This window comes from Oncorhynchus tshawytscha, linkage group LG17, assembly GCF_018296145.1.
Source record: "Oncorhynchus tshawytscha isolate Ot180627B linkage group LG17, Otsh_v2.0, whole genome shotgun sequence".
Lineage (NCBI taxonomy): Eukaryota > Metazoa > Chordata > Actinopteri > Salmoniformes > Salmonidae > Oncorhynchus > Oncorhynchus tshawytscha.
In genome coordinates, this window is record NC_056445.1 from 1,796,395 (window position 1) to 1,823,155 (window position 26,761).

At 42.9% G+C, this 26,761-nt stretch overlaps 2 protein-coding genes across 3 annotated transcripts in view; both read left to right on the plus strand.

Annotated features, from left to right (window-relative positions):
- LOC121838636 (NLR family CARD domain-containing protein 3-like) overlaps window positions 1–26,761 on the plus strand; it is a 733,752-nt gene that overhangs the window by 31,708 nt on the left and 675,283 nt on the right. The gene's annotated exons all lie outside the window — the stretch shown is intronic.
- The window catches only part of LOC112217142 (rap1 GTPase-activating protein 2-like), a 77,052-nt gene continuing 71,239 nt past the window's right edge, over window positions 20,949–26,761 (plus strand). For both annotated transcript variants that reach the window (XM_042300015.1, XM_042300016.1), the window contains exons 1-2: window positions 20,949–21,257; window positions 23,520–23,555. In XM_042300015.1, coding sequence (XP_042155949.1) covers window positions 21,214–21,257; window positions 23,520–23,555 — 80 coding nt within the window. In that variant the 5' untranslated portion in view covers window positions 20,949–21,213. The remainder of the gene's footprint in view (window positions 21,258–23,519; window positions 23,556–26,761) is intronic.

The window sequence follows — 26,761 nt, forward strand, 5'->3', positions numbered from 1 at the left end:
AACAGATCTTCAGCATTTGGTAGTGGATATTCCTCTGGTAGTATGCAGCGATTTACTGTGACCTTGTAGTCACCGCACATTCTGACAGTCTTGTCTTTCTTTGGGACTACAACAATCGGAGCGGCCCAGTCGCTCCTCGATACTTTCGTGATTATGTTATTCTTCTGTAGGCGTTCCAGTTCCTTCTCTACTGCTTCCTTAAGAGCATAGGGAACCGGACGTGGTTTGTGAAAGATAGGCTTGGTTCCTTCTTGCACTCTGACTTTTGCTGTGAAGTCTTGTATTTCACCGTAGCCATCTTTGAAAGGTTCTTTGTGCGTCTCCAGCATGTTAGTGAGTGTAGCCTGACTCACTGGTTTGTCATTTCTGAGACTGAAGATTTCTCCCCAGTTCAACTTGACCTTTTGTAGCCAGTTTCTGCCTAACAAGGCTGATTTTTCTCCTTTAACAATGACAAGCGGTAGCGTCCACTCCTTCCCCTCATACCGGACTGGTACCTGGATCTGCCCTAACACAGGAATAGTGTCACCAGTGTATGAAGAAAGGCGGATGGACGCGGGCTGAAGAGGGCACTCTTTCAGTTTTTCTTCGTAGAGTCTCTCTGGAACCAGAGATACAGACGCTCCGATGTCCAGCTGCATTTTTACTGGTTTTCCCGCTAACTCCATGTTGAGATAGATTCCATCTTTTAGTTGTTGAGCTGTGTACACTGTGAACAGTTCCACTACTGTTTCAGTTGTACCTTCCTCTTCTTGTGCTGCGTCTGACACTTTGTGCGCTCTTGCTGTGCGTTTTGAGGCTTTACACACTCTCTGTAAATGTCCAACCTTTCCACAATTGTGGCACTTTTCATAATGGAATCGACATTCACTGTGCTGATGATTATCTCCCCCACATCTGTAGCAACTTGGCTTAGACCTTTGAGATGTGGGCTGCTTTGTTCTTGTGTAACCTTGAGGACGGGACTGAAAAAAGTGTGACCCCTGTGAGCTTTTTCCACCACGTGCATCACTGACCTTGTGAACACCTTTCTGACGTTCTGCATGTCCCGATAGCTCAATAGTATCCCTGTGGGCAAGCTCGAGTCCAAGTGCTATATCACAGGCTTTCTTAAAGGTCAGGTCCTTCTCTGACAGGAGCCTTCTGTGATATGCTTCACCTGTGAGACCACATACAAACTTGTCTCGGAGAGCATCATCAAGAAATCGTGCAAAGTCACATGTACTTGCCAGCCTTTTCAAAGCAAGGATGTAGTCAGCCACAGTTTCCCCTTGACTCTGGTGACGTTGGTAAAATCTGAAACGTTCTGCAATGAGAATTGGCTTAGGCTTGAAATACCTTGAAAGAGTTTCAGTCAGTTCTGCATAGTTCAATTCCACTGCTTTCATTGGTTCAATGAGACCTTTCAGCAATCCATACTCAGTTGGACCCAAAACACTGAGAAATACGTCTGCTTTCTTTCCATCTTTGATTTGCAGCCAGCCAACGCTCAAAACGCTCCAAATAGGAATCAAAATCTTCTTTTGTAGCCTCAAACTCTGGTACTTGACCAATGGTTGCCATTTTCACAGTTAATTGTTCAGTTTCCTTATTCCTTGTATTCCTTAATTTTCATCTAATTCTTCACTTCAGAAGTTTCTGCAATTACTTAATTCACTGCACTCATTTGCAATAATGTACACACCGTGTTTACGTTCCTTCTTCCTTTTTTTTCTTGCCAATATTTCTCCACTGAGATCGCCTAATTTCAATGGGTTCAATGAGACGTTAGTTTTCATTTAGTCAAAAACCCTCGTGCTCTACAGTTCGCGGCACCCCAGTGCGCATGTGCATTTCCTATTAGGTGTAGTAACGTAACACTGCCGTAATGCATTACTGCTTAGTAACAGCACAGTAACTAATATAAACAGATGTAGATCCCAGATACTACAGGTACGCCTTCTGAAGTATGGAACGCCGTTGGGGTCAAACCGTTATCTTTTTAACGCTATGTGTTTAAAGTAAGCAGGTGCAGGCGCTAAATTAATGCGTGCACGCGTTAAATTAACATCCTCACGTGCTAAAGTAACGCCTAAAATAAGCACTTGCAAATGTGCTTGCAGGCGGTCCAACATGTGCTAAATAAACTGCTGCAAGTGGTCCTACACACGCTAATTTAACTCATTCTTTAATCTGCTAATTTTACCAGCGAATTTCCCTAGCGCCTCCTTTCATTAAATCGGTGTACAGTCAGTTTGATGCAACAACACAACAATTGAAGATGGCGAGAAGGAACTTCCTTAGCCGCTGCAAACAGACCCTTAAATGACTGCACTCGGCTTCTGCTCTCCGATAATCCTGGACTTGATGCCCTTCAGTCCACGTTAATCAAGGTTGATTCTTTTTAAATACTATTATTTATATATATTTTTATATATATATATTTTTTTTTATATATATATATTTTTTTTAAGGGGTGGATCAGCTTAATATTGTGGAAAGAATGTTGCTTCCAATGTAATTGTCTGCATCATTTCCAATCCCCCATATTTTTGGGGTAAATATATATATATATATATTACACGCATGCATACATATACACATATATACATACACATACCTATATGGACATACATACTTTTTTAAAGAATATACCTTTATTATTATTCCCCGCAAACCCTACCGCCAATCCCCCAATTGGAGTAAACTAATAAACACTTCTGCTTTTACCTTCAATTTATACATCTTATACACATTTTACAGACACAGTCTACTTTGCAATAGTTCTGGATTAAACTGAAATTGCAACCAACTTTCTAAGGCTTGTTTAAAAAAGAAAGATATTTTGGAGATTATTTCCTTTTCAAACAACCGAAAGTGAGCAGGTGTAATCTGAATAAAGGGGAAAAGGCCCTGCCTGAATATAGGATGATACATTCGTACCAATTGACTAGAGAACCAGTTTGGATTTAAGTATAACTTTTGTATGACTGATGCCTTTAGTGAGAGGTCTAATGCTTTAATATGTAATCATTTCTGCCCACTGAATTCATATTCGTTATATAAATAGGCCCTTTTAATTTTATCTGGCTTGCCGTTCCAAATAAAATGGAATATTTTTTGTTCACATAATTTAAAAAGCAGGTCACTAGGTGTAGGCAAAACCATAAGCAAATAGGTCAACTGTGATATAACTAAAGAGTTAATCAGGGTGATTTTTCCACAAATAGACAGGTATTGTCCTTTCCATGGTAGCAAGATCTTATCTATTTTTGCTAACTTTCTATAAAAATGTATTGGAGTGAGATCATTTCTTTCTTTTGGAATTTGTATACCGAGTATGTCCACATCTCTGTCAGACCATTTAATTGGTAAACTAGATGTAATGTAAAATGTGCATTTTTTGTGATCCAATACGTAATATGGTACGGTATGGTATATGGTATCATAATTTGGTTTTAATCCAGAGAGCATAGCAAAAATATCTAGATCCTCTAAGAGGCAGTGGAGAGACTCTAATTGTGGTTTTAAAAGAAAACATGAATCATCAGCGTACAATGACACCTTTGTTTTTAGGCCACGGATTTCTAATGCCTTAATATTATTGTTTGATCTAATCTTAGCAGCTAACATTTCGATGGCAATAATAAATAGATATGCCGATAGTGGACAACCTTGTTTTACTCCTCTAGATAGTTTTAAACTTTCTGAGATGTAGCCATTATTTACTATTTTACACCTAGGGTTACTATACATAACCTTAACCCATTTTATAACAGATTCCCCAAAATTGAAATGTTCTAGGCATTTATATATAAACTCCAGTCGTACTTTATCAAAAGCCTTTCAAAATCAGCTATGAAAACCAGGCCTGGTGTCCCCGATATTTCATAGTGTTCTATTGTTTCCAGTACTTGTCTTATATTATCTCCAATGTATCGTCCATGTAAAAAACCTGTCTGATAAGGATGAATAAATATCTGACAATACTTTTTTAATTCTATGTGCCAAGCATTTTGCCAGGATTTTTGCATCACAATGCTGAAGTGTAAGAGGTCTCCAATTTTTTTAATGGACTTTATATATATCGCTTGGGTCCTGTTTCAGTAATAATGATATCAGACCTTCTTCTTGCGTGTCTGATAATCTACCATTTATATAGGAGTGGTTAAAACAAGACAATAATGGTCCTTTGAGTATACCAAAAAAGTTTTGTATACTTCCACGGGTATGCCATCCAGCCCTGGAGTTTTCCCATCTTAAAGGCCCCAATTGCCTCAAGCAGTTCCTCCTCTGTAATTTGGCCTTCACATGTGTCTTTCTGAACAGATATTAATTTTACATTTAATATTAGGAAAAACATCCATACAATTAGTTTCAGTTAGTGGAGATGGAGGAGCCTGAAATGAAAACATATTCTTAAAGTACTTTACTTCCTCTTTCAAAATATAATTTGGTGAATCATGCGTGACTCCATCATTTGTAACAAGTTTTAATACATTTTGTTGGTAGCATTTCTATATTGAAGATTGAAAAAGAATTTGGTGCATTTTTCCCCATATTCCATCCAGTTCGCTTTATTATTATAATATATTACTCTAGATCTTTCTTGAAAAGTTCCTCCATTTCTTTTTGTTTTTCCTCTAACTTATTCTGTGCCTCTATAGTACCATTTTTTTGCTATCTAACTGTACTGTTAGTCCTTCAATTTCCTTTGTTAATATGGACTCTTTTGATCTAAATTGCTTTTGTTTTATAGATGAGTACTGAATTGCAGTTAATTCCTTGGCCTATATTGTACTTCCGGCGCCGACAGAGATGGCCTCCTCGCTTCGTGTTCTAAGGAAACTATGCAGTATTTTTTATGTATAATTTCTTATACTGTTACCCCAGGAAATCTTTAGTCTTATTACATACAGCCAGGAGTAACTATTGGATATAAGAGCAATGTCAACTTACCCACATTATGACCAGGAATACGACTTTCCCGAAGCGGATGCTTTGTTTGGTCCACCACCCAGGACAATGGATCGGATCCCAGCAGGCGACCCAAAACATCGACGCTGCAGAAGGCGCAGACGGAACGGTCTTCTGGTCAGGCTCCGTAGACGGGCACATCGCCCACCTCTCCCGAGTATACTACTAAACAATGTCCGGTCTCGTGACAAGAAGGTAGATTGTTGGCAAGGGTTGCCCCTCCAGAGAGACATCAGAGATTTTAACATTCTCTGTTTCATGGAAACATGGCTCACTCAGGAGACGTTATCAGAGTCGGTACAGTCACCTGGTTTCTTCACGCATCGCGCCGACAGAAACAAACCTCTCTCTTGTAAGAAGAAGGGCGGGGGTGTATGACTTATGATTAACGAGTCGTGGTGTGATGATAACAAAATACAGGAACTCAAGTCCTTTTGTTCACCTGATCTAGAATTCCTTACAATCAAATGCCAACAGCATTATCTACCAAGAGAATTGTCTCCGGCCCTGAAATAACTTTATTGGACTCTATGTAAACTGGAAACCACGTATCCTGAAGCTGCATATATTGTAGCTGGGGATTTCAACAAGATTAATCTGAAAACAAGGCTCCCTAAATTTTATCAGCATATCGAATGCGCGACCCGAACTGGCAAAATTCTGGACCTTTGTTTCTCTAACTTCCGTGACACATACAAAGCCCTCCCTCGCTCTCCTTTCAGAAAATCTGACCACGACTCCATTTTGTTGCTCCCAGCCTATAGATAGAAACTAAAACAGGAAACACCCGTGCTCAGGTCTGTTCAATGCTGGTCAGACCAATCTGATTCCACGCTTCAAGATTGCTTCGATCACGTGGACTGGGATATGTTCCGGACATCGTCGAACAACAACAACATTGATGTATACGCTGATTCAGTGAGCGAGTTTATTAGCAAGTGCATCGGTGATGTTGTACCCACAGCGACCATTAAAACCTTCCCCGACCAGAAACCGTGGATTGATGGCAGCATTCGTGCAAAACTGAAAGTGCAACCCCTGCTTTTAATCAGGGCAAGGCGACCGAAAACATGACCAAATACAAACAGTGTAGCTATTCCCTCCGCAAGGCAATCAAACAAGCTAAGCGTCAGTATAGAGACAAAGTAGAGTCGCAATTCAACGGCTCAGACACGAGAGGTATGTGGCAGGGTCTACAGTCAATCACAGACTACAAAAAGAAAACCAGCCCCGTCGCGGACCCCGATGTCTTGCTCCCAGACAAACTAAACAATCCTTTGCTCGCTTTGAGGACAATACAGTGCCACTAACATGGCCCGCTACCAACACCTGTGGGCTCTCCTTCACCGCAGCCAACGTGAGTAAAACATTTAAACATGTTAACCCTTGCAAGGCTGCCGGCCCAGACGGCATCCCTAGCTGTGTCCTCAGCATGCGCCGACCAGCTGGCTGGTGTGTTTACAGACATATTCCATCAGTCCCTACCCCAGTCTGCTGTTCCCACATGCTTCAAGAGGGCCACCATTGTTCCTGTTCCCAAGAAAGCTAAGGTAACTGAGCTAAACGACTATCGCCCCATAGCACTCACTTCTGTCATCATGAAGTGCTTTGAGAGACTAGTCAAGGATCATATCACCTCAACCCTACCTGACACCCTAGACCCACTCCAATTTGCTTACTGCCCCAATAGGTCCAAAGACAATGCAATCGCAATCACACTGCACACTGCCCTAACCCATCTGGACAAGAGGAATACCTATGTAAAAATGCTGTTCATCGACTACAGCTCAGCATTTAACACCATAGTACCCTCCAAACTCGTCAATAAGCTTGAGACCCTGGGTCTCGACCTCGCACTGTGCAACTGCGTCCTGGACTTTCTGACGGGCTGCCCCCAGGTGGTGAGGGTAGGAAACAACATCTTCACATTGATCGTCAACACTGGGGCCCCACAAGGGTGCGTTCTCAGCCCTATCCTGTACTCCCTGTTCACCCATGACTGCGTGGCCATGCACGCCTCCAACTCAATCATCAAGTTTGCAGACGACACTACAGTGGTAGGCTTGATTACCAACAACGACGAGACGGTCTACAGGGAGGAGATGAGGGCTTTCGGAGTGTGGTGTCAGGAAAATAACCTCACACCTAATGTTAACAAAACAAAGGAGATGATTGTGGACTTCAGGAAACAGCAGAGGAAGCACCCCCCTATCCACATCGAAGAGACAGTAGTGGAGAAGGTGGAATGTTTTAAGTTTCCTCGGCGTACACATCACGGGCAAACTGAAATGGTCCACCCACACAGACAGCGTGGTGAAGAAGACGCAACAGCACCTCTTCAACCTCAGTAGGTTGAAGAAATTTGGCTTGTCACCAACAACACTAACAAACTTTTACAAATGCACAATCGAGAGCATCCTGTCGGGCTGTATCACCGCCTGGTACGGCAACTGCTCCGCCCACAACCATAAGGCTCTCCAGAGGGTAGTGAGGTCTGCACAATGCATCACCGGGGGCAAACTACCTGCCCTCCAGGACACCGACACCACCCGATATCACAGGAAGGCCAAAAAGATCATCAAGGACAACAACCACCCGAGCCACTGCCTGTTCACCCTGCTATCATCCAGAAGGCAAGGTTTGTACAGGTGCATCAACGCTGGGACCGAGAGACTGAAAAACAGCTTCTATCTCAAAGCTATAATATAATATAATATATATATATAATATAATATGTAATAATTTTGCACGCCCAATTTTTCAGTTTTTGATTTGTTAAAAAAGTTTGAAATATCCAATAAATGTCGTTTCACTTCATGATTGTGTCCCACTTGTTGTTGATTCTTCACAAAAAAATACAGTTTTACATCTTTATGTTTGAAGCCTGAAATGTGGCAAAAGGTCGCAAAGTTCAAGGGGGCCGAATACTTTCGCAAGGCACTGTACATGATCTGTACCATAATATTGACAGAGTAAGTCAGATTCCCGATGCTGACACCTCCTGGGACTAGTTTTATATGACATTTGTGTCCGTTTGTGATAAGCATTCCCCTGTGAAGAAATGTAGAATTGTTGGAAGGGACAATACCTGGTTTACAGATAACTTGGCAGAATTAATTAGAAAGAAAAATGTCTCTTGGACTCAAGCTAGACATACAAATGCTCCTGTTGACTGGGCCTCCTCCAGTGCGCTGAGAAACAAATGTACAGGATTGATTAGGAGATCCAAATAAGACTTGTATCTAAATGCAGTCACAGAGAACCTAAACAACCCTACAAAGTTCTGGAAGCTAATCAAATCAGTGTCAGGTTCTAATGTCTCCTCTTGCCTTCCTGACCATTTAATGATGGATTCTATAATGAAGTGAAGGATAAAGCTGATGTTGTAGGTTTTTTTTAATAAGCACTTCATATCTGCTGGTTCAGTTTTTGGTAATGGTGGGGCCCAGGCCTCTAATGTAAGCTCTTTTACAGTAAACCATGATATTGGCCCTCATGTGAACCATTTTAACTTTGAGCCTGTTTCTAATGCTGAGGTCTTTAAAGCGCTAAAGGCAATAGACACTAAAAAAGGATCCCTACTTCTTGAAGATAGCAGCTGGTATTATTACTGAACCTGTGGCTCACATTTTCAACTTGAGTCTCTTGACCAATTCCATACGCAGCATTTGGAAATCAGATTATGTCCTCCCACTACTAAAGGGTGGAGATCCCTCAGATGCTAATAACTATCGTTCTATCTCTAAACTCCCTATCCTGGCCAAAGTCTATGGATCCCTATTGAACTCCCAGTTAAAAAACATCTTAAATGAAAACAACATACTGAGCGGGGTTCAGTCTGGCTTTAGATCGGGGTACAGCACCACAACTGTAGCTATGGTAAATTACATCATAAATGCACTTGATAAAAAGCAACATTGTGCTGCTCTTTTTGTTGATTTATCAAAGGCCTTTGATTCAGTTGAACATGATTGTTGCTAGCTAGACTCCGTAACATTGGTCTCAGTGAAGGGGCAGTAAATTGGTTTAGGAACTATCTTCTGACAGAACACAATTTTAACCTACGTGTCGTGATCGTGTTTGGTGTAGGGGGAAAACATAAATTTATGCACGATAGCGCACGATGGCACACGCTCGCAGCCGGTTTGGGCTCCGTGTTAGGCAAAACTGCCTTCTCGACTTGTGCACCAGAGGCATGGAATAGTCTACAACCCATGCTTCATCAAGATATATTAGGTCCACTGAATGAATTTAAAATGTTGATGGGAGACTCTGTTGCAGAGGAGTGTAAATGCTGTCTTTGGTGTGGATCATGTTGTTGAATTGTATTGTATTGTTGTATGTTTTAATTTTGTAATGTATTGATTGTTGCTGCCTTCTTGGCCAGGTCGTCATTGGGAAAGAGACTCTGGGTCTCAGTGGGCTTTTCCTGGTTAAATAAAGGTTAAATAAATGAATTGTAAGGTCCTTCGGGTGATTCACAGTCATCGGACGTCCTTAGACTGAATTGTAAGGTAAAAATGTTTTTGCTTTCAGCCCTGTCATTGAATTTGTAGCAGAAACTAGGTTCCCATCCAATTGGCGACAGATTTTATGTGAATATTCTAAAATCCACAAAGAAAATATGCACATTTTCCAGTGGAGGAAAAAGTACCCAATTGTCGTACTTGAGTAAAAGTAAAGATATTTTCTATTAAGGTGACTCAAGTAAAAGGGAAAGTCCCCCAATAAAATTCTACTTGAGTAAAAGTCCAAAAGTATTTGGTTTAAAATGTACTTAAGTATCAAAAGTAATATTACTGCTAACATATACTTAGGTATCAAAGGTAAAAGTACACTGCTTAAAAAAATAAAGGGAACACTTAAACAACACAATGTAACTCGAAGTCAATCACACTTCTGTGAAATCAAACTGTCCACTTAGGAAGCAACACTGATTGACAATACATTTCACATGCTGTTGTGCAAATGGAATAGACAACAGGTGGAAATTATAGGCAATTAGCAAGACACCCAATAAAGGAGTGGTTCTGCAGGTGGGGACCATAGACCACTTCTCAGTTCCTATGCTTCCTGGCTGATGTTTTGGTCACTTTTGAATGCTGGTGGTGCTTTCACTCTAGTGGTAGCATGAGATGGAGTCTACAACCCACACAAGTGGCTCAGGTAGTGCAGCTCATCCAGGATGGCACATCAATGCGAGAAGTGGGAAGAAGGTTTGCCTTCTTGTCTGTCAGTGTAGTGTCCAGAGCATGGAGGCGCTACCAGGAGACAGGCCAGTACATCAGGAGAAGTGGAGGAGGCCGTAGGAGGGCAACAACCCAGCAGCAGGACTGCTACCTCCGCCTTTGTGCAAGGAGGAGCACTGCCAGAGCCCTGCAAAATGACCTCCAGCAGGCCACAAATTTGCATGTGTCTGCTCAAACGGTCAGAAACAGACTCCATGAGGGTGGTATGAGGGCCCGATGTCCACAGGTGGGGGTTGTGCTTACAGCCCAACACCGTGCAGGACGTTTGGCATTTGCCAGAGAACACCAAGATTGGCAAATTCGCCACTGGCGCCCTGTGCTCTTCACAGATGAAAGCAGGTTCACACTGAGCATGTGACAGATGTGACAGAGTCTGGAGACGCCGTGGAGAACGTTCTGCTGCCTGCAACATCCTCCAGCATGACCGGTTTGGCGGTGGGTCAGTCATGGTGTGGGGTGGCATTTCTTTGGGGGGGCCGCACAGCCCTCCTTGTGCTCGCCAGAGGTAGCCTGACTGCCATTAGGTACCGAGATGAGATCCTCAGACCCCTTGTGAGACCATATGCTGGTGTGGTTGGCCCTGGGTTCCTCCTAATGCAAGACAATGCTAGACCTCATGTGGCTGGAGTGTGTCAGCAGTTCCTGCAAGAGGAAGGCATTGATGCTATGGACTGGCCCGCCCGTTCCCCAGACCTGAATCCAATTGAGCACATCTGGGACATCATGTCTCGCTCCATCCACCAACGCCACGTTGCACCACAGACTGTCCAGGAGTTGGCGGATGCTTTAGTCCAGGTCTGGGAGGAGATCCCTCAGGAGACCATCCGCCACCTCCTCAGGAGCATGCCCAGGCGTTGTAGGGAGGTCAAACAGGCACGTGGAGGCCACACACACTACTGAGCCTCATTTTGACTTGTTTTAAGGACATTACATCAAAGTTGGATCAGCCTGTAGTGTGGTTTTTAATTAATGAGTGTGACTCCAAATCCAGACCTCCATGGGTTGATACATTTGATTTCCATTGATCATTTTTGTGTGATTTTGTTGTCAGCACATTCAACTATGTAAAGAAAAAAGTATTTAATAAGAATATTTAATTAATTCAGATCTAGGATGTGTTATTTTAGTGTTCCCTTTATTTTTTTGAGCAGTGTATAAATGATTTAGGAAACCAGACAGAATCATTTCCTTGATTTTATTTGATTTTAATTTCCTTGATTTTACGCTCCAACACTCAGACATCATTTACAAACAAAGCATGTGTTTAGTGAAGTCAGAGATAGTGGGATGACCAGGGATGTTCTCTTGATAAGTGTGTGAATTAGACCATTTTCCTGTCCTGCTAAACATTCAAAATGTAACGAGTACTTTTGGGTGTCAGGGAACATTTATGGAGTAAAAACTACATAATTTTCTTTAAAAATGTAGTGAAGGAAAAATAGTCAAAAATACAAATAGTAGAGTAAAGTACAGATACCCCAAAAACGACTTAAGTACAGTCGTGGCCAAACATTTTGAGAATGACACAAATATTAATTTCCACAAAGTTTGCTGCTTCAGTGTCTTTAGATATTTTTGAGAGATGTTACTATGGAATACTGAAGTATAATTACAAGCATTTCATAAGTGTCAAAGGCTTTTGTTGACAATTACTTGACGTTGATGAAAAGAGTCAATGTTTGCAGTTGACCCTTCTTTTTCAAGACCTCTGCAATCCGCACTGACATGCTGTCAATTAACTTCTGGGCCACATCCTGGCTGATGGGAGCCCATTCTTGCATAATAAATGCTTGGAGTTTGTCAGAATTTGTGGGTTTTTGTTTGTCCACCCGCCTCTTGAGGATTGACCACAAGTTCTCAATGGGATTAAGGTCTGGGCGTTTCCTGGCCATGGACCCAAAATATCGATGTTTTGTTCCCCGAGCCATTTAGTTAGTATCACTTTGGCCTTATGGCAAGGTGCTCCATCGTGCTGGAAAGGGCATTGTTCGTCACCAAACTGTTCCTGGATGGTTGGGAGAAGTTGCTCCCGGAGGATGTGTTGGTACTATTCTTTATTCATGGCTGTGTTCTTAGGCAAAATTGTGAGTGAGCCCACTCCCTTGGCTGAGAAGCAACCCCACACATGACTGGTCTCAGGATGCTTTGCTGTTGGCATAACACAGGACTGATGGTAATGCTCACCTTGTCTTCTCCGGACAAGCTTTTTTCTGGATGCCCCAAACAATCGGAAAGGGGATTCATCAGAGAAAATGACTTTACCCCAGTCCTCAGCAGTCCCTGTACCTTTTGCAGAATATCAGTCTGTCCCTGATGTTTTTCCTGGAGATAAGGGGCTTCTTTGCTGCCCTTCTTGACACCAGGCCATCCTCCAAAAGTTTCCGCCTCACTGTGCGCGCAGATGCACTCACACCTGCCTGCTGCCATTCCTGAGCAAGCTATGTACTGGTGGTGCCCGATCCCACAGCTGAATCGCCTTTAGGAGACGGTCCTGGTGCTTGCTGGACTTTCTTGGGCGCCCTGAAGCCTTCTTCACAACAATTTAACCGCTCTCCTTGAAGTTCTTGATGATCCAATAAATGGTTGATTTAGGTGCAATCTTATTGGCAGCAATATCCTTGCCTGTGAAGCCCTTTTTGTGCAAAGCAATTAATTGCAATTCATCTGATCACTTTTCCTAACATTCTGGAGTATATGCAAATTGCCATCATACAAACTGAGGCAGCAGACTTTGTGAAAATGTATATTTGTGTCATTCTCAAAACTTTTGGCCACAACTGTAGTACTTTCAAGTATTTTTACTTCAGTGGAATTATCCCACCAGTGGTGTGTATCCACCAGACTTCTTGGGGATAAAAACCAGTGTGTGATGGCATAGAGCACATTAAATGTATTTTTATTTGTCATACAGCAGTCAAGCATCGATCATCATGTCACCAGAATAAGACCCTCAATATTTATTGGAAAGGAGCTTCAGGCTCATCACTGTGAATTTTCACCAACCTGTGAAGTTCATCATAACTTATTTAATCTGTAGCCTAATAAACTGCATTGTTTCCTGAGTCGTAGTGGGAGGACAACACACCATGTCATAATTTCCTGACACTTCCTGTTTCCATCACAGCTGTCATTACTTTTTTTATACAGTATGACTTTACTCTCACATGTTTCAATCAAGGTTTTTATGCAAGTAAAGTCATACGGTATATAAGAAAATCACGGCAGGGCCTCCCGGGTGTCGCAGCAGTCTTGTCACGTCTACTCCCACTCCTCCACTCCGGCGTTCGCAGATGCCGGTTTACTAACCACTGGTCCTGGCAACCATCATCATGAGCACCTGGCATCAATCATTACCTGGCATCAATCATTACGTTACAGAATACTGCCTCAACAAATGGAAACAGCAGGAAATCAGAACTCCCTGATGGTCAACGAACAGGGATGCCTACTTAGTCAACACCATGACCAGATGGCGCACCTGGGGATGAACATATCTGAGAGGCGTTGACTTGAACTAGAGGAGGATACTCCACCACCAGTCGACCCAGCGAGCCAGCACACCAGCCCATTCAACAACCCTCTTAGGTAAGTGTTTGTCCCTCCCAGATAAATGTGACAGCACACCATCTAAATACCGTGGCTTCCTACTACAGTGCTCCATCTACTTTGCCCACCAGATGGGAGCCACAACCGTCGAGAGGTCCAAGGTTGCCATGGTTATTTCTCTGCTGACTGGGCGGTCGTCGGAATGGGCCACGGCCATCTGGGAGAGGAGGAGCTGGATTCGTATGAGGGGTTCATGGCTCTGTTCAGAGGTATCTTCGATCATCCACCGGAGGGCAGAGAGGGGTGAGCGCCTACTCCAACTACAGCAGGAGGACCAGACTACAGCTGAGTACGCGGTCACCTTTTGGACAGTTGCAGCATTAAGTGGATGGAATGAGCCGACGCTTCGTGCGATATTCAGAAGAGGACTGCGTGAGGAGGTCCAGACGGAACTGGCCTGTCGAGAGGACAACCTCTCCTTGGACACTCAGACTGTCATGGTTCCACCTGTCACCAGAGGGTAGCAGAGACCGTCCTAGAGACACTAATGACACTCAGGTGTGTCCTATTACTCATTATGATGTCCCTGTTAAAAGAGGTGTGTTTTCTGGTTTCCTTTGCCGTCCGTCCGTGCGTGCGTTTAGACTTAGTGTTTGTTGGTTCCCCAGTGTTACTGTGATCCTTCCATTACCATTTCTCAGTAAAGTATTATGTTTATCCTTAACCACTGATTCCTCGTCTGGTCTCTTCTCTGTACCTTGGTCCAACCTCACCACGTCACACCCTGCTCTGAATATCACCCTCTGTCCTCCTGTTACTCTCTTTCTCTGTCCCTGCTCTGAATATCGCCCTCTGTCCTCCTGTTATTCTCTTTCTCTCTCCTTTCTCTCATTCTCTCTCTCCCGAAGTTGGCTTGGCAGCACAGGATGAAGCAGCATGCCATGTCAGGCCATATGGTCCATCTTTCTTTCTCTCCCTTTATCTATATCTTCCTCCACCGCTCTCTGTGTTACTGTGACACTGTCAGAAGACAGGCAGATAGACAGGCATGCAGACAGACAGAAAGACAGACAGAAACAAAACAGACACTTACATTGTGATATTGACAGAACATATTAGTGAAATGTCAATGTCACTGTGTTAATCTGTTAAGATGAATGTCTGGGATGATCCATGAAGTAGGCTAACTGGAAATCTCTTAATCTGAAATGTTTGCCCCGGTGAGCTAAACCCCTAGAGACTCAGAGAAATACCCTGTTTCCAACATTGTGCACTATAACTTTTTCTGAAGTAGTGCACTATAAAGGGAGTAGGATGCCATTCGGAACATAACAGATTGACACTTTCATATTATTTAAGTGATAATGCCAGAGAAGCCAGTATTTGGAGGATATATTGACACCTCCAAACACCGGCATTATAACTTTTATACAACGGGTTGCCAACATATTCAAATAATGATTGACATATTTTCATTAAAACTTTATTTTGATGAATTTATTCATACTATTTCGTCCTTCCATGAGATTTAGTCCCGACACAAATCTATAGTCGCTACCAAAGACTGCTGGTCGTTCATTCTATTGGTTAGGTTGCCAGAGATGCGACCCAGTCGTGAAGTTTTTTGTTCTATATCTAGAGTATAGACGCGACCCAGTCATTTCTTTATAAATGTTCCGTTGCCATGCTGGCTGGCAACACAGTCACGTCAAACAGTGCAGCCAGAATAACAGCAAAGTTGCTGCATTTGCATTTGTTTCAGCATTTTTCTAGTGAAATTTATTTCGATACACCCATAACAATGAGCTACTAATGCTCGATTTCGCGTGGCATAGAACATTTGCTCTCTCGCCAGGAGCTAGCCAAATACACAGCTAACACAATCACTTCAAACTGAAGATAGAAAAATCAGCAAACTAGCTGCATTTGGTTTCGTTAGACCTGTTTTTATATAAACATTTCTTTGTATATATCCATACAAATTATGCTGATTCATGATTTCGACTGGCTGAGAAAAGCTGTCTGTCTTGTCCTGAAATGTTAATGATCAATGGGACAGTGGAGACTGAATTTCAATGTTAAAATGATGTTGCAAAGGTCGATGCGATAGACGGAAAGGTTACAGGTCTCCGCTGTTGAAAACCAAATGCTAGTCTAAAGGAAAGGGGAGATCATGTCTAGATGCTTTCGACAATTGATATCAAGTTTATACATTTCCGAGGTGGACTGGTGAGATAGTGGATTGTGCAGTGAGATGGAACAGTAAATAGGCATTTCAATGTAATATCCTTAACCTGTGGCAACCTTTCACTGAGGGGATTCGATTATCTGGCCTGGGTCACCCTTGTGGGTTACCCTTCCGGCCTGGGTTACCCCTGTGGGATTCTGTGTTTTGACATGCAAAACTGAATGTTTTTGATGAAAACGCTTTATCTGCCTTCCCAATGAAAACTAAACAAAAAATATAAAGGCAACATGTAGTGTTGCCTTTATTAAGTGTTGGTCCCATGTTTCATGAGCTGAAATAAAAGACCCCAGAAATGTTCCATATGCACAAAAAGCGTATTTCTCAAAAATGTTGTGCACAAATTTGCTTACATCCCTGTTAGTGAGCATTTCTCATTTGCATAGATAATCCATCCAACTGACGGGTGTGGCATATCAAGAAGCTGATAAATAGCATAATCATTACACAGTGCACCTTGTGCTGGGGAAAATAAAGGCCACTATAAAATGTGCAGTTTTGTCACAAAACACAATGCCACAGATGTCTCAAGTTTTGAGGGAGCGTGCAATTAGCATGCTGACTGCAGGAATGTCCACCAGAGCTGTTGCCAAAGTATGTTCATTTCTCTTCCATAAGCCGCGTCCAACCGGCCTCACAACTGTGGTTTGCTGATGTCAATGTTGTGGGCAGAGTGCCCAATGGTGGCGGTGGGGTTATGGTATGGGCAGGCATAAACTACTCACCACTAACACAATTGCATTTTATCAATGGCCATTTGAATGCACAGAGATACCGTGACGAGATCCTGAGACCCATTGTCGTGCCATTTATCAAATTTCAGCAAGATAATGCATGGTCCCATGTCGCACGGATCTGTACACAATTCTTGGAAACTGAAAATGTCCCTGTTCTTCCATAGCCTACATACTCACCAGACTTGTCACCCATTGAACATGTTTGGGATGCTCTGCATCAGCATGTCCGACAGCGTGCTCCAATTCCCGCCAATATCCAGCAACTTCGCAAAGCCATTATTTATTTATACCAAAGAAAACAAGTGATAGACAACAATACAGATAAAAACAAATGAAAGCGCTGTGTGAAGGTATGAAAGCTTATATGAAAGCTTATATGAAAACCACACCACAAAAGTACAAAGTAAACAAATCTAAAAAGTTTGTTCAAACATATAAGAAAAATCTACTAAATATAGATGTATAAATTAATTGATCAGTAATCACCAAATATATATATACCAGTGAAAAGTTTGGAGACACCTACTCATTCAAGGGTTTTTTCTTTATTTTTACTATTTTCTACAATGTAGAATAATAGTGAAGACATCAAAACTATAAAATAACACATATGGAAACATGTAGTAACCAAAAAAGTGTTAAACAAATCAAAATATATTCATATTTTAGATACTTGCCTTGATGACAGCTTTGCACACTCTTGGCATTCTCTCAACCAGCTTCACCTGGAATGCTTTCCCAACAGTCTTGAAGGAGTTTGCACATTGAACCCTGGTAGATGCACAGCCGTTCACAAAAACACATTGTTCTCTTACATAAACATAAAACTATTTCGACAATTCTAAGTATAATCATGAAAAACTATTTTATGATCAACCGTGTCAAACGCTTTGGATAAATATAAAAAGATGCCAAGAGCTTATTCATTTTCAGGGATGTAAAGATTTTATCCACAAGTTGAAAGAGAGAGAGAGAGCGAGAGAGAGAGAGAGCGAGAGAGAGAGAGAGAGAGAGAGAGAGAGAGAGCACCATTGGGTAGGTACCCTCTCTGTGTGGTACAGTGTACTGAGGGCTGTAGTAACCAGTAGTGGTATTTTTTATATGGAAGCCATTTCTTATATGACATCTGACCACTTAACCCCCTTAAGGCATCTGTTTCTCAAACTAGACACTAATGTACTTGTCCTCTTGCTCAGTTGTGCACTGGGGCCTCCCACTCTTTATATTCTAGTTAGAACCAGTTTGCGCTGTTCTGTGAATGGAGTAGTCCACAGCGTTGTACAAGATCTTCAGTTTCTTGGGAATTTCTCACATGGAATATCCTTACTTTCTCAGAACAAGAATAGACTGACAAGTTTCAGAATAAAGTTATTTGTTTCTGGCCATTTTGAGCCTGTAATCGAACCCGCAAATGCTGATGCTCCAGATACTCAACTAGTCTAAAGAAGGCCAGTTTTATTGCTTCTTTAATCGGAACAACAGTTTTCAGATGTGCTAACATCATTTCAAAAGGATTTTCTAATGATCAATTAGCCCTTTAAAATGCTAAACTTGGCAACGTGCCATTGGAACACAGGAGTTGTCATGCCCTGTCCATAGAGAGCCCTTGGTTCTCTATGGTATTTTAGGTCAGAATGTGACTCGGGAGTGTTCTAGTCTTTTCATTTCTATGTTGGTGCTCTTATTATGGTTCCCAATTAGAGGCAGCTGATGTTCGTTGTCTCTAATTGGGGATCATACTTAAGGTGTCCCTGTTCCCACCTGCATTTGTGGAATATTGTTTTGTGTATGTGCATGTAGCAGCACTACTTTCATGGTTCGTTGTTGGTTTATTGTTTTGTAGAAGTTTCACTTGAATAAAAGATATGGAACTCTAATCACTCTGCGCCTTGGTCCTTCCATTTTCACGAGCGTGACAGAATATCCCACCAATCAAGGACCAAGCAGCGGGAGGAGAAGGTGAGTTGGCCCTGGGAAGAGATCAGGAGTGGATGCGAGACCCTTCCTTGGCAGGAGTCGCAGAAAGATCAGGAAGGACAGCGACGACGCCGGGGGCCGCAGCCACAGAAACCCCAAGAATTATTTGGGAGGGGGGCACATGGGGTGGTCGACTGAGCAGCGGGCAGTGCCAGAGCCCAAATGGCAGACGGTGGAGGAATTCAATGAGGGACACCGGAGAGAGGTGGAGGCGAGGAGTAGGCTACAGTGCAGGCGTGCTGAAGAGCGTGTCATCAGTCCGGTGCCATCTGTACCGGCTCCACGCACCAGGCCACCAGTGCACCTCCCCAGCCCGGTATGTCCTGTGCCATCTCCTCGCACTCGCCATGAGGAGGTTGTCTTCAGTCCGCTTTCACAGAAACCCCACGATTATTTTGGGGGAGGCACATGAAGCTGGCGGATGATCAAAGAAAAGAGCCAGAGACCGTCAGGGAGGTGATGGAGAAGTTGGGGGGGAGAGAGAGGAGAGAGATGTTGGTCAAGTGTGTTCTTCTCAACATTTGACCTGAAGTACCTGTCAGCAGTCTGGTGAGGTCTGTGCCAGCTTCACACATCTGGCCTCCAGTGCGCCTCCCCAGTCCGGTACGTCCTGTGCCAGTTCCCCGCACTCGCCCTGAAGTGTGTGTCACCAGTCCGGTGCCATCTGTGCCGGCTCCACGCACCAGGCCTCCAGTGTGCCTACCCAGCCCGGTACGTCCTGTGCCGGCTCCCCGCACTCGCCCGGAAGTGCGTGTCAACAGTCCGGTGCAACCTGCGCCGATGCCCAGTCGAGGCAGGGTATCCAGTCCCGCTCCATGGCAGGAGCCTTCCTCTGTGCCGGTGCCCAGTCCAGGCATGGCGTCCAGTCCCGCTCCAAGGCAGGAGCCTTCCTCTGCGCAGGTGCCCAGTCCAGGCACGGTGTCCAGTCCCGCTCCTTAGCAGGAGCCTTCCTCTGCGCCAAATGAACCAAAGAACCAAAGGCTCTCTATGGTGTTGTAGGTCAGGGCGTGACTAGGGGTGTTCTAGTCTTTTCATTTCTATGCTGGTGCTCTTAGTATGGTTCCCAATTAGAGGCAGCTGATGTTTGTTGTCTCTAATTGGGGATCAAGGTGTCCCTGTTCCCACCTGCATTTGTTGGATATTGTTTTGTGTAGGTGCATGTAGCACCACTACTTTCACGGTTCATTGTTGGTTTATTGTTTTGTAGAAGTTTCACTTGAATAAAAGATATGGAACTCTAATCACGCCAATCCAATCACCTTGGTCCGTCCATTTTCACGAGCGTGACAGGAGTGATGGTTGCTGATAATGGGCCTCTGTACACCTATGTAGATATTCCATTAACAATCTGCTGTTTCCAGCTACAATAGTCATTAACAACATTAACAATGTCTACACTGTACTTCTGATCAATTTGATATTATAATGGACATTTTTTTTTTTGCTTTTCTTTCAAAAACAAGGACATTTCTAAGTGACTCCAAACTTTTGAACGGTAGTGTCAATATAGTTAGAAAATTCAATGTATTTTATGGTGGAAAAAAATTTGTGTGTTTCTGGACAATGCACCATGCTGCCTTGTTGACAACATGTTGACAACATCGGAGCAGATTACTGTTCGGCTTGAGAAGGGCGCTCCTCCCTCACCGCTTTTGTCCTTTCACGTCACGGGCCATAGATCAGTGCACTGCAGCTCAGGTTAATAGAACTCTCTCATTGACATTTAACCAAGAGATGTTTCAAACATAAATGACTCCATAAAGAAAGCACTCCAGTCCAGCGTTTTGAATTAGGCTGATGCAGCAATTCTAATTTTCTATTGCCTGAGTACCCATGAAAAGATGATCTAGCAATCTGCTTTCTTTAGAATATCTCTAGTCCCGGCAGTTCTTCTAGAATATTCCACCTCTAGAATATGAACACAAGTATTTTCAAATTGGTACTGGCACCTAAAATTACCTTCTTCATTCCATTTCAGACACTGAGGTACTCATATTAACATGGTCTATTATTTTGACATCAATGCCACTTTTTTTTGCCTTGTCAGTCTGTCTCTCTCAGAGTCAAAGAATAGAGGTAGAGAAATACACAGAAAACACCACCTCCCTTCCTCCCTGTCTACTCCCTCCCTCCCTCCACCCCTCCCAACCTCCCTCTCACTCTCTCTCACACTATCGCCCTATCTCGCTCATTCACTCGTTCCAGCCTAGCGGGTGGTGAGGGAGGGAAGCAGTGCAGTGGAGGGAGAGACTAGGCAGGTGTTAAGCTCATACTGTGTGAGAGAGTGAACGAGAGAGAGGGAACCAGGGAGTGAGAGAGATAGAGAGAGAAAAACAGTGAGGGCATGGTAAAAAGGCTAAAGCGCTAACTGAATAGATAGAAGGCTGGAGGCAGACGACACATAGTGGTGGTAGAGAGAGAGAGAGAGAGAGATTGTTGTAAGACTAAGAATTTCAAGAGAAGCAGACACAGAATCCCAGAGAGAGAAAGAGACGTAAACACCATGCTAAGGAGGAAGAGGAGTGTGTCCTTCGGAGGGTTTGGATGGTAAGTGTGTGGGGTTGGTGTGTGTGTGTGACAGAGATAAAGTGTGTGTTGTGTATGCGACTTTGCATATGGCTCAGTTTGATATGGTGTGTTTATGTAATTGTGATTGTAAGTAGTTTGTTGTATTGTTTGGGGGGGTGTTAGCTATGTTATGACAGTTGATTGTCTATGGCAGGGATCCTTGCTAGTTTGTAGTTGGACTAGTTTGTGACTGCTAAACCAGGTAAGTGGTAAAGACAGAGACCAATAGTAGCAGAGTAACGGGATGATAACAATCTCTATACCTCTATGATACAGCCAGGGTATTTTTTTATCCCCTAAATATCCCCTTTCTTTGTCTTCTTGCAGGTATGAGACAGCATATTTCTCTCCTCTTTTTCTCTCTCTCTCTGAGTGATTCAGAGCCCTTTACCTCACTGAATCTCAGCTCGGCATACGGCCTGTCAAATCTAACCTGTGCCCAGAATACACAAGAGGCCTGTGTGTGTCTGTGCGTCTGTCTGCGCGTGTGTGTGTGTGTCTGTGCGTGCGCACGTACGTGTGTGTGGTTAGAGAAGTTGCAAGACTTACACAAGCCTCTATTCAACCATTCAATTTCATACTCAATTTTCCTCTCTCCATTTCTCTAGCTCTCCATCTCCCTCCCTTTCCCTCTCTTTCTCCAGCTCTCCATCTTTCTCTCTCTCTCTCTCTCTTTAGCTCTCTTTCTCCATCTCCATCCATCTCTCTGAGTGTGTGAGAGGTAATAGTGAGACAGTGTCGAATAATGCAGGAAATACTTTTTGGGGAAGGAGGGAAGAGTGGATATTAGCATTACTATTCCCTCCCTTCTCTCATCTGTTTCTCTCCTTTCCTTTCTTCCTCTCTTTAACCTTCATTCTCTTCCTTTCTCCAACCCTTTTATCAGCTATTCAGCATGCTTTGTTTCACTGTGTGCTAAGTCAGTTGAGGTGTGTGTGTGTGTGTTCTGTGGCTGATTTTAGCGTATTGGTGGAGCTGTAGTGTGTGTGTGTGTGTGTGTACTGTGTAGCAGCACTAAATGTTTTATTTATGACCCGTTGAACAGAGGTTTCAGACTCATCATATGAAGCTTTTAACGTTTACTGCTCCCTCTGCTACTCTCTTCCTGCACCCTCTCTCCTTTTCTCTCCTTCTCTCCTATCTCTGTCTCGGTCTCCCTCTTCTCTTCCCCTCTGCTACACTCCTCACCTCTCACTTCTTCCATCTCCCTCCCATACTCCTTCATTATCTCTATAAAACACAGTGACACATCAGGGTTAATGGTTACTGTGAGTCTGAGTTAGTTTGAAAATGCAAACTGAAAATAGAACATTGACAGACAGATTGACTTCTCATGATGGAAAAACGTGTTCACAAAAGATTACCTGTGTGTGTGTGTGTGTGTGTGCATTTGTGTGTGTGTGTGTGTGTGTATGTGTGATTGTTTACCAACAAAACACTTTGAGATGGAAAATATGCAATGGCATGCACTAGTCACTGCGTTACTGATCATTGTCTTGATAACTGTGTGTGTGTGTGCGTGCGTATGTGTGTGTGGTTTAATGCAGTACTGGGAGGGGTTCCAGCACAGGAAGGGTGTGTTAAAGTGTGATCTAGTCTCCCACAGAGAGAGAGAAAGAGAGTGTGTGTTTGTGTGTGTGTGTCACAACAGCAGAGCTATGTGATGACAGCTTGTCAGCCATTAGTGTGTAATTCAGTGTAGTAAATACCCTTCCTAAGGCGATAACATACATATATATGACAGATGACAAATATATATATATATATATATATATATATATGACAAAACACTCAAACACTGAGATAGAGAGAGGGAGGACAGGAAGAGAAGGAGAGAAAGAAGGTATGAAGGAAGAGAATGAACAACATGCCGATTATGCCATGGTGATTAACTTAATTTTGGTTGTGTGTGTGTGTCTGTGTGTGTGTGTGTTTGTGTGTGTATATGTGTGTGTGTGTGAGTCAGAATGCGTGCGTGTGTGTGTCCATGTGCAAGCGTTCATACTTACACGTGTGTGTGTGTGTGTGTGTGTGTGTGTGTGTGTCCATGTCCGTGTGTGTCTGTGTGTGTGTGTGTGTGTCCGTGTGAGGGACATCTCTGGAGCCAGGCTGTGGAGGAAGGAAGTGCTTCACCAGTGAGGGTGAATGGGGTCGTGTGCCCCTGTTGTCATAGCTACATGACAAGTTAACTGGACATGTTTTCTCTCTCCCTCTCTCTCTCCCTTCTATCTCTCTCTTCAGGATTGATAAGAGTACGGTCAGTGCACTCAGAGCACGGTGAGTAGTACGCACATTCAAAAAGTATACACAAAAATGGTTCATAAAATTGGGTTTGCTGGAAGGAAGGGCATTCACGTCCACATGAGTGCTTATAAGTGAGTGTGTGTGTGTGTGTGTGTGTGTGTGTGTGTGTGTGTGTGTGTGTGTGTGTGTGTGTGTGTGTGTGTGTGTGTGTGAGTGAGCACCATTGGGTAGGTACCCTCTCTGTGTGGTACTGAGGGCTGTAGTAACCAGTAGTGGTATTTTTGTATGTGGAAGCCATTTTTTATATGACATCTGACCACTTAACCCCCTATAAGGTGGATGTCCTAATTAGCGTAATAAAAAAATCCCCATAAAAATGGGTCAGTTTAAGCTAGAGACATCTGTTTATTTTTGCATTGATGTGTCTCAATCCACCGCATCCGCCGATGTCGCACTTCCACATCGGCGGTGAAAGGTGACAGAGCTAGAGCGGTGTTTGTCAGACCAATTAAACATCCCGAAAATCGGCCTTCTCACAAAATCGTAAGTAGCGTCCAAACTATTATGAACCATTTGTGGAAAGATATGACTCTCACGAACACGATGGCGTTCTTTGTTTGCTCTATGACCCCCACAAACTGTCTTGGTACTCGTCTGAAGTCGCCACAGCCGATCTGCCAACTTCTGTCTGTAGCGTCTAAACACACTGATATGACCCCTCTGTGCAAAGGTGAGACTCACAGCCATACCGTTCTGTGGCTTTGTCAGTCACACAACCTCACACACACAGTCTTACAGATAATAGAGTTATACAGTGATTTGTTTTCTTCTTTTGTCTGCTGTTTCTTGTGGTTGTGTTTCAATGTATTTAGTACCCAATAGAAATGAATGGTAAATAGTGTATTGTGTCATTTTGGAGTCACTTTTACTGTAAATAAACACTTCCACATGAATGTGGATGCTACCATGATTACGGAGGATTCTGAATGAATCATGAATAATAATGAGTGAGAAAATTACAGACGCACATCATACCCTCCCCAGAATGCTAATCTCCCCTGTTATTGTAATGGTGAGAGGTTAGCATGTCTTGGGGGTATGGTATAAAATGCTAACCTCCCCTGTTATTGTAATGGTGAGAGGTTAGAATGTCTTGGGGATATGGTATAAAATGCTAACCTCCCATGTTATTGTAATGGTGAGATGTTAGCATGTCTTGGGGGTATGGTATAAAATGCTAACCTCCCCTGTTATTGTAATGGTGAGAGGTTAGCATGTCTTGGGGGTATGGTATAAAATGCTAATCTCCCCTGTTATTGTAATGGTGAGAGGTTAGCATGTCTTCGGGGTATAATATTTGTGCGTCTCTAACGTTTGTCGCTCATCTGAAACACAACCAAAGCAAGGGACAAATGCATGAAACAAATATGTAGAATCACAAGCTTGATGTGGTCATTGCATGCTATGAATATGGGACCAAATACTTAATTTTTGACTACTTTATTACACATTTGATTACATTTGTCCTGATACTTTTGGTCCCCTAAAATGGGGGGTCTATAAACAAAACATGCTGTAATTTCTAAATGGCTCACCTGATGAAAATACCCTCAAATTGAAGCTGACAGCCTGCACTCTAAACTCACAGGCATTGTTTAAATTTTAAATCCTTTTTTATTTTTATAAGTACTTCACAGTCCCAATAATTATGGAGGGCACTGTATGTTATGAAGTTAGCAGCAGCAGTAATGTATAATAATCTGCATGATTTATCCATGGATTTACCGTTGGGTATTATAGATCAAATCAAATGTATTTATTTATAAAGCCCTTCTTACAACAGTTGATATCTCAAAGTGCTGTACAGAAACCCAGCCTAAAACCCCCAAACAGCAAGAAATGCAGGTGTAGAAGCACGGTGGCTAGGAAAAACTCCCTAGAAAGGCCAGAACCTAGGAAGAAACCTAGAGTGGAACCAGGCTATGAGGGGTGGCCAGTCCTCTTCTGGCTGTGCCGGGTGGAGATTATAACAGAACATGGCCAAGATGTTAAAATGTTCATAAATGACCAGCAGGGTCAAATAATAATAATCACAGTGGATGTCGAGGGTGCAACAGGTCAGAACCTCAGGAGTAAATGTCAGTTGGCTTTTCATAGCCGATCATTTCGAGTATGTCTACCGCTCCTGCTGTCTCTAGAGAGTTGAAAACAGCAGGTCTGGGACAGGTAGCACGTCCAGAATGATATGATAGCATAAAGAACTCATTAAGTCAGCAGCAGCAGTTTTACATTGGGTATTACCATCGTATAGGAATTATATTTTGTAGGCTATAATTATATGCCTGTTATGTTACATAATATTAGTGCCATCCTAATCAAAGGTGTTATAGAAATGATATGATGTATTACATTTGATATGACATGAGTGTAAAGATGTATGATATGAAATTAATTAGTTGCTAACCTAATCAAAGGGGCAATCTGGGATTTCCATCTAAAAATGAACATTTCATTAAACAAGTGTTGTTTGGGGTGTTTGTGTGTTACTAGATAGGACGTGTAACTATAAATTTGTTTTAGTGTCACCTCAGTGGTAGCAGTAAGGTGTGTGAATTCCACCTGTCTGTGTTCTTACCTGCTGATAACCTGGGTGTGTATGAGAGATCTGTGTGTGTGTGACCACTCCTCTGTGATCTGAGTTTGTGTATGTGTGTGTGTGACCACTCCTCTGTGATCTGAGTTTGTGTATGTGTGTGTATGCACATCTGTCTCTCCATCTATTTCAGTTCATATAAATTACATTTTTAATGGAATTTCTCTTGTAGTGCAGTTCAGTTCCAACACTTGATGGCTAAACTGAGATGGAGTTAACCCCATCTCTGGTGTGTGAATGTCTGTATATTATGTTTAGATGAGCATGATGAATTGAGATAGTGAGACCGGAGGGTGTGCCGAGTCAGGTTAGCATCATGTAGGCTACATGTGCATATTCCTGTAGGCTCACGGGTGTGTGCGTGCGTGCGTTTATGCCTGTGGTGTGATGTATTTGTATTCTGCAGGAGTCTGCAGTACGTTCATATGACTGTGTATGCTTAGTCGGTTTGTGTATAACTTATTAAAGTTGGTTTTAAACTGTGTATGTTTTATGAATGAGTACTCAATGTCCATGTAATGTCTAAACAGCACACTATCATCTTCCCTGTCATCCCTTTATTTAGAGCTTGACTCATTCATTCACA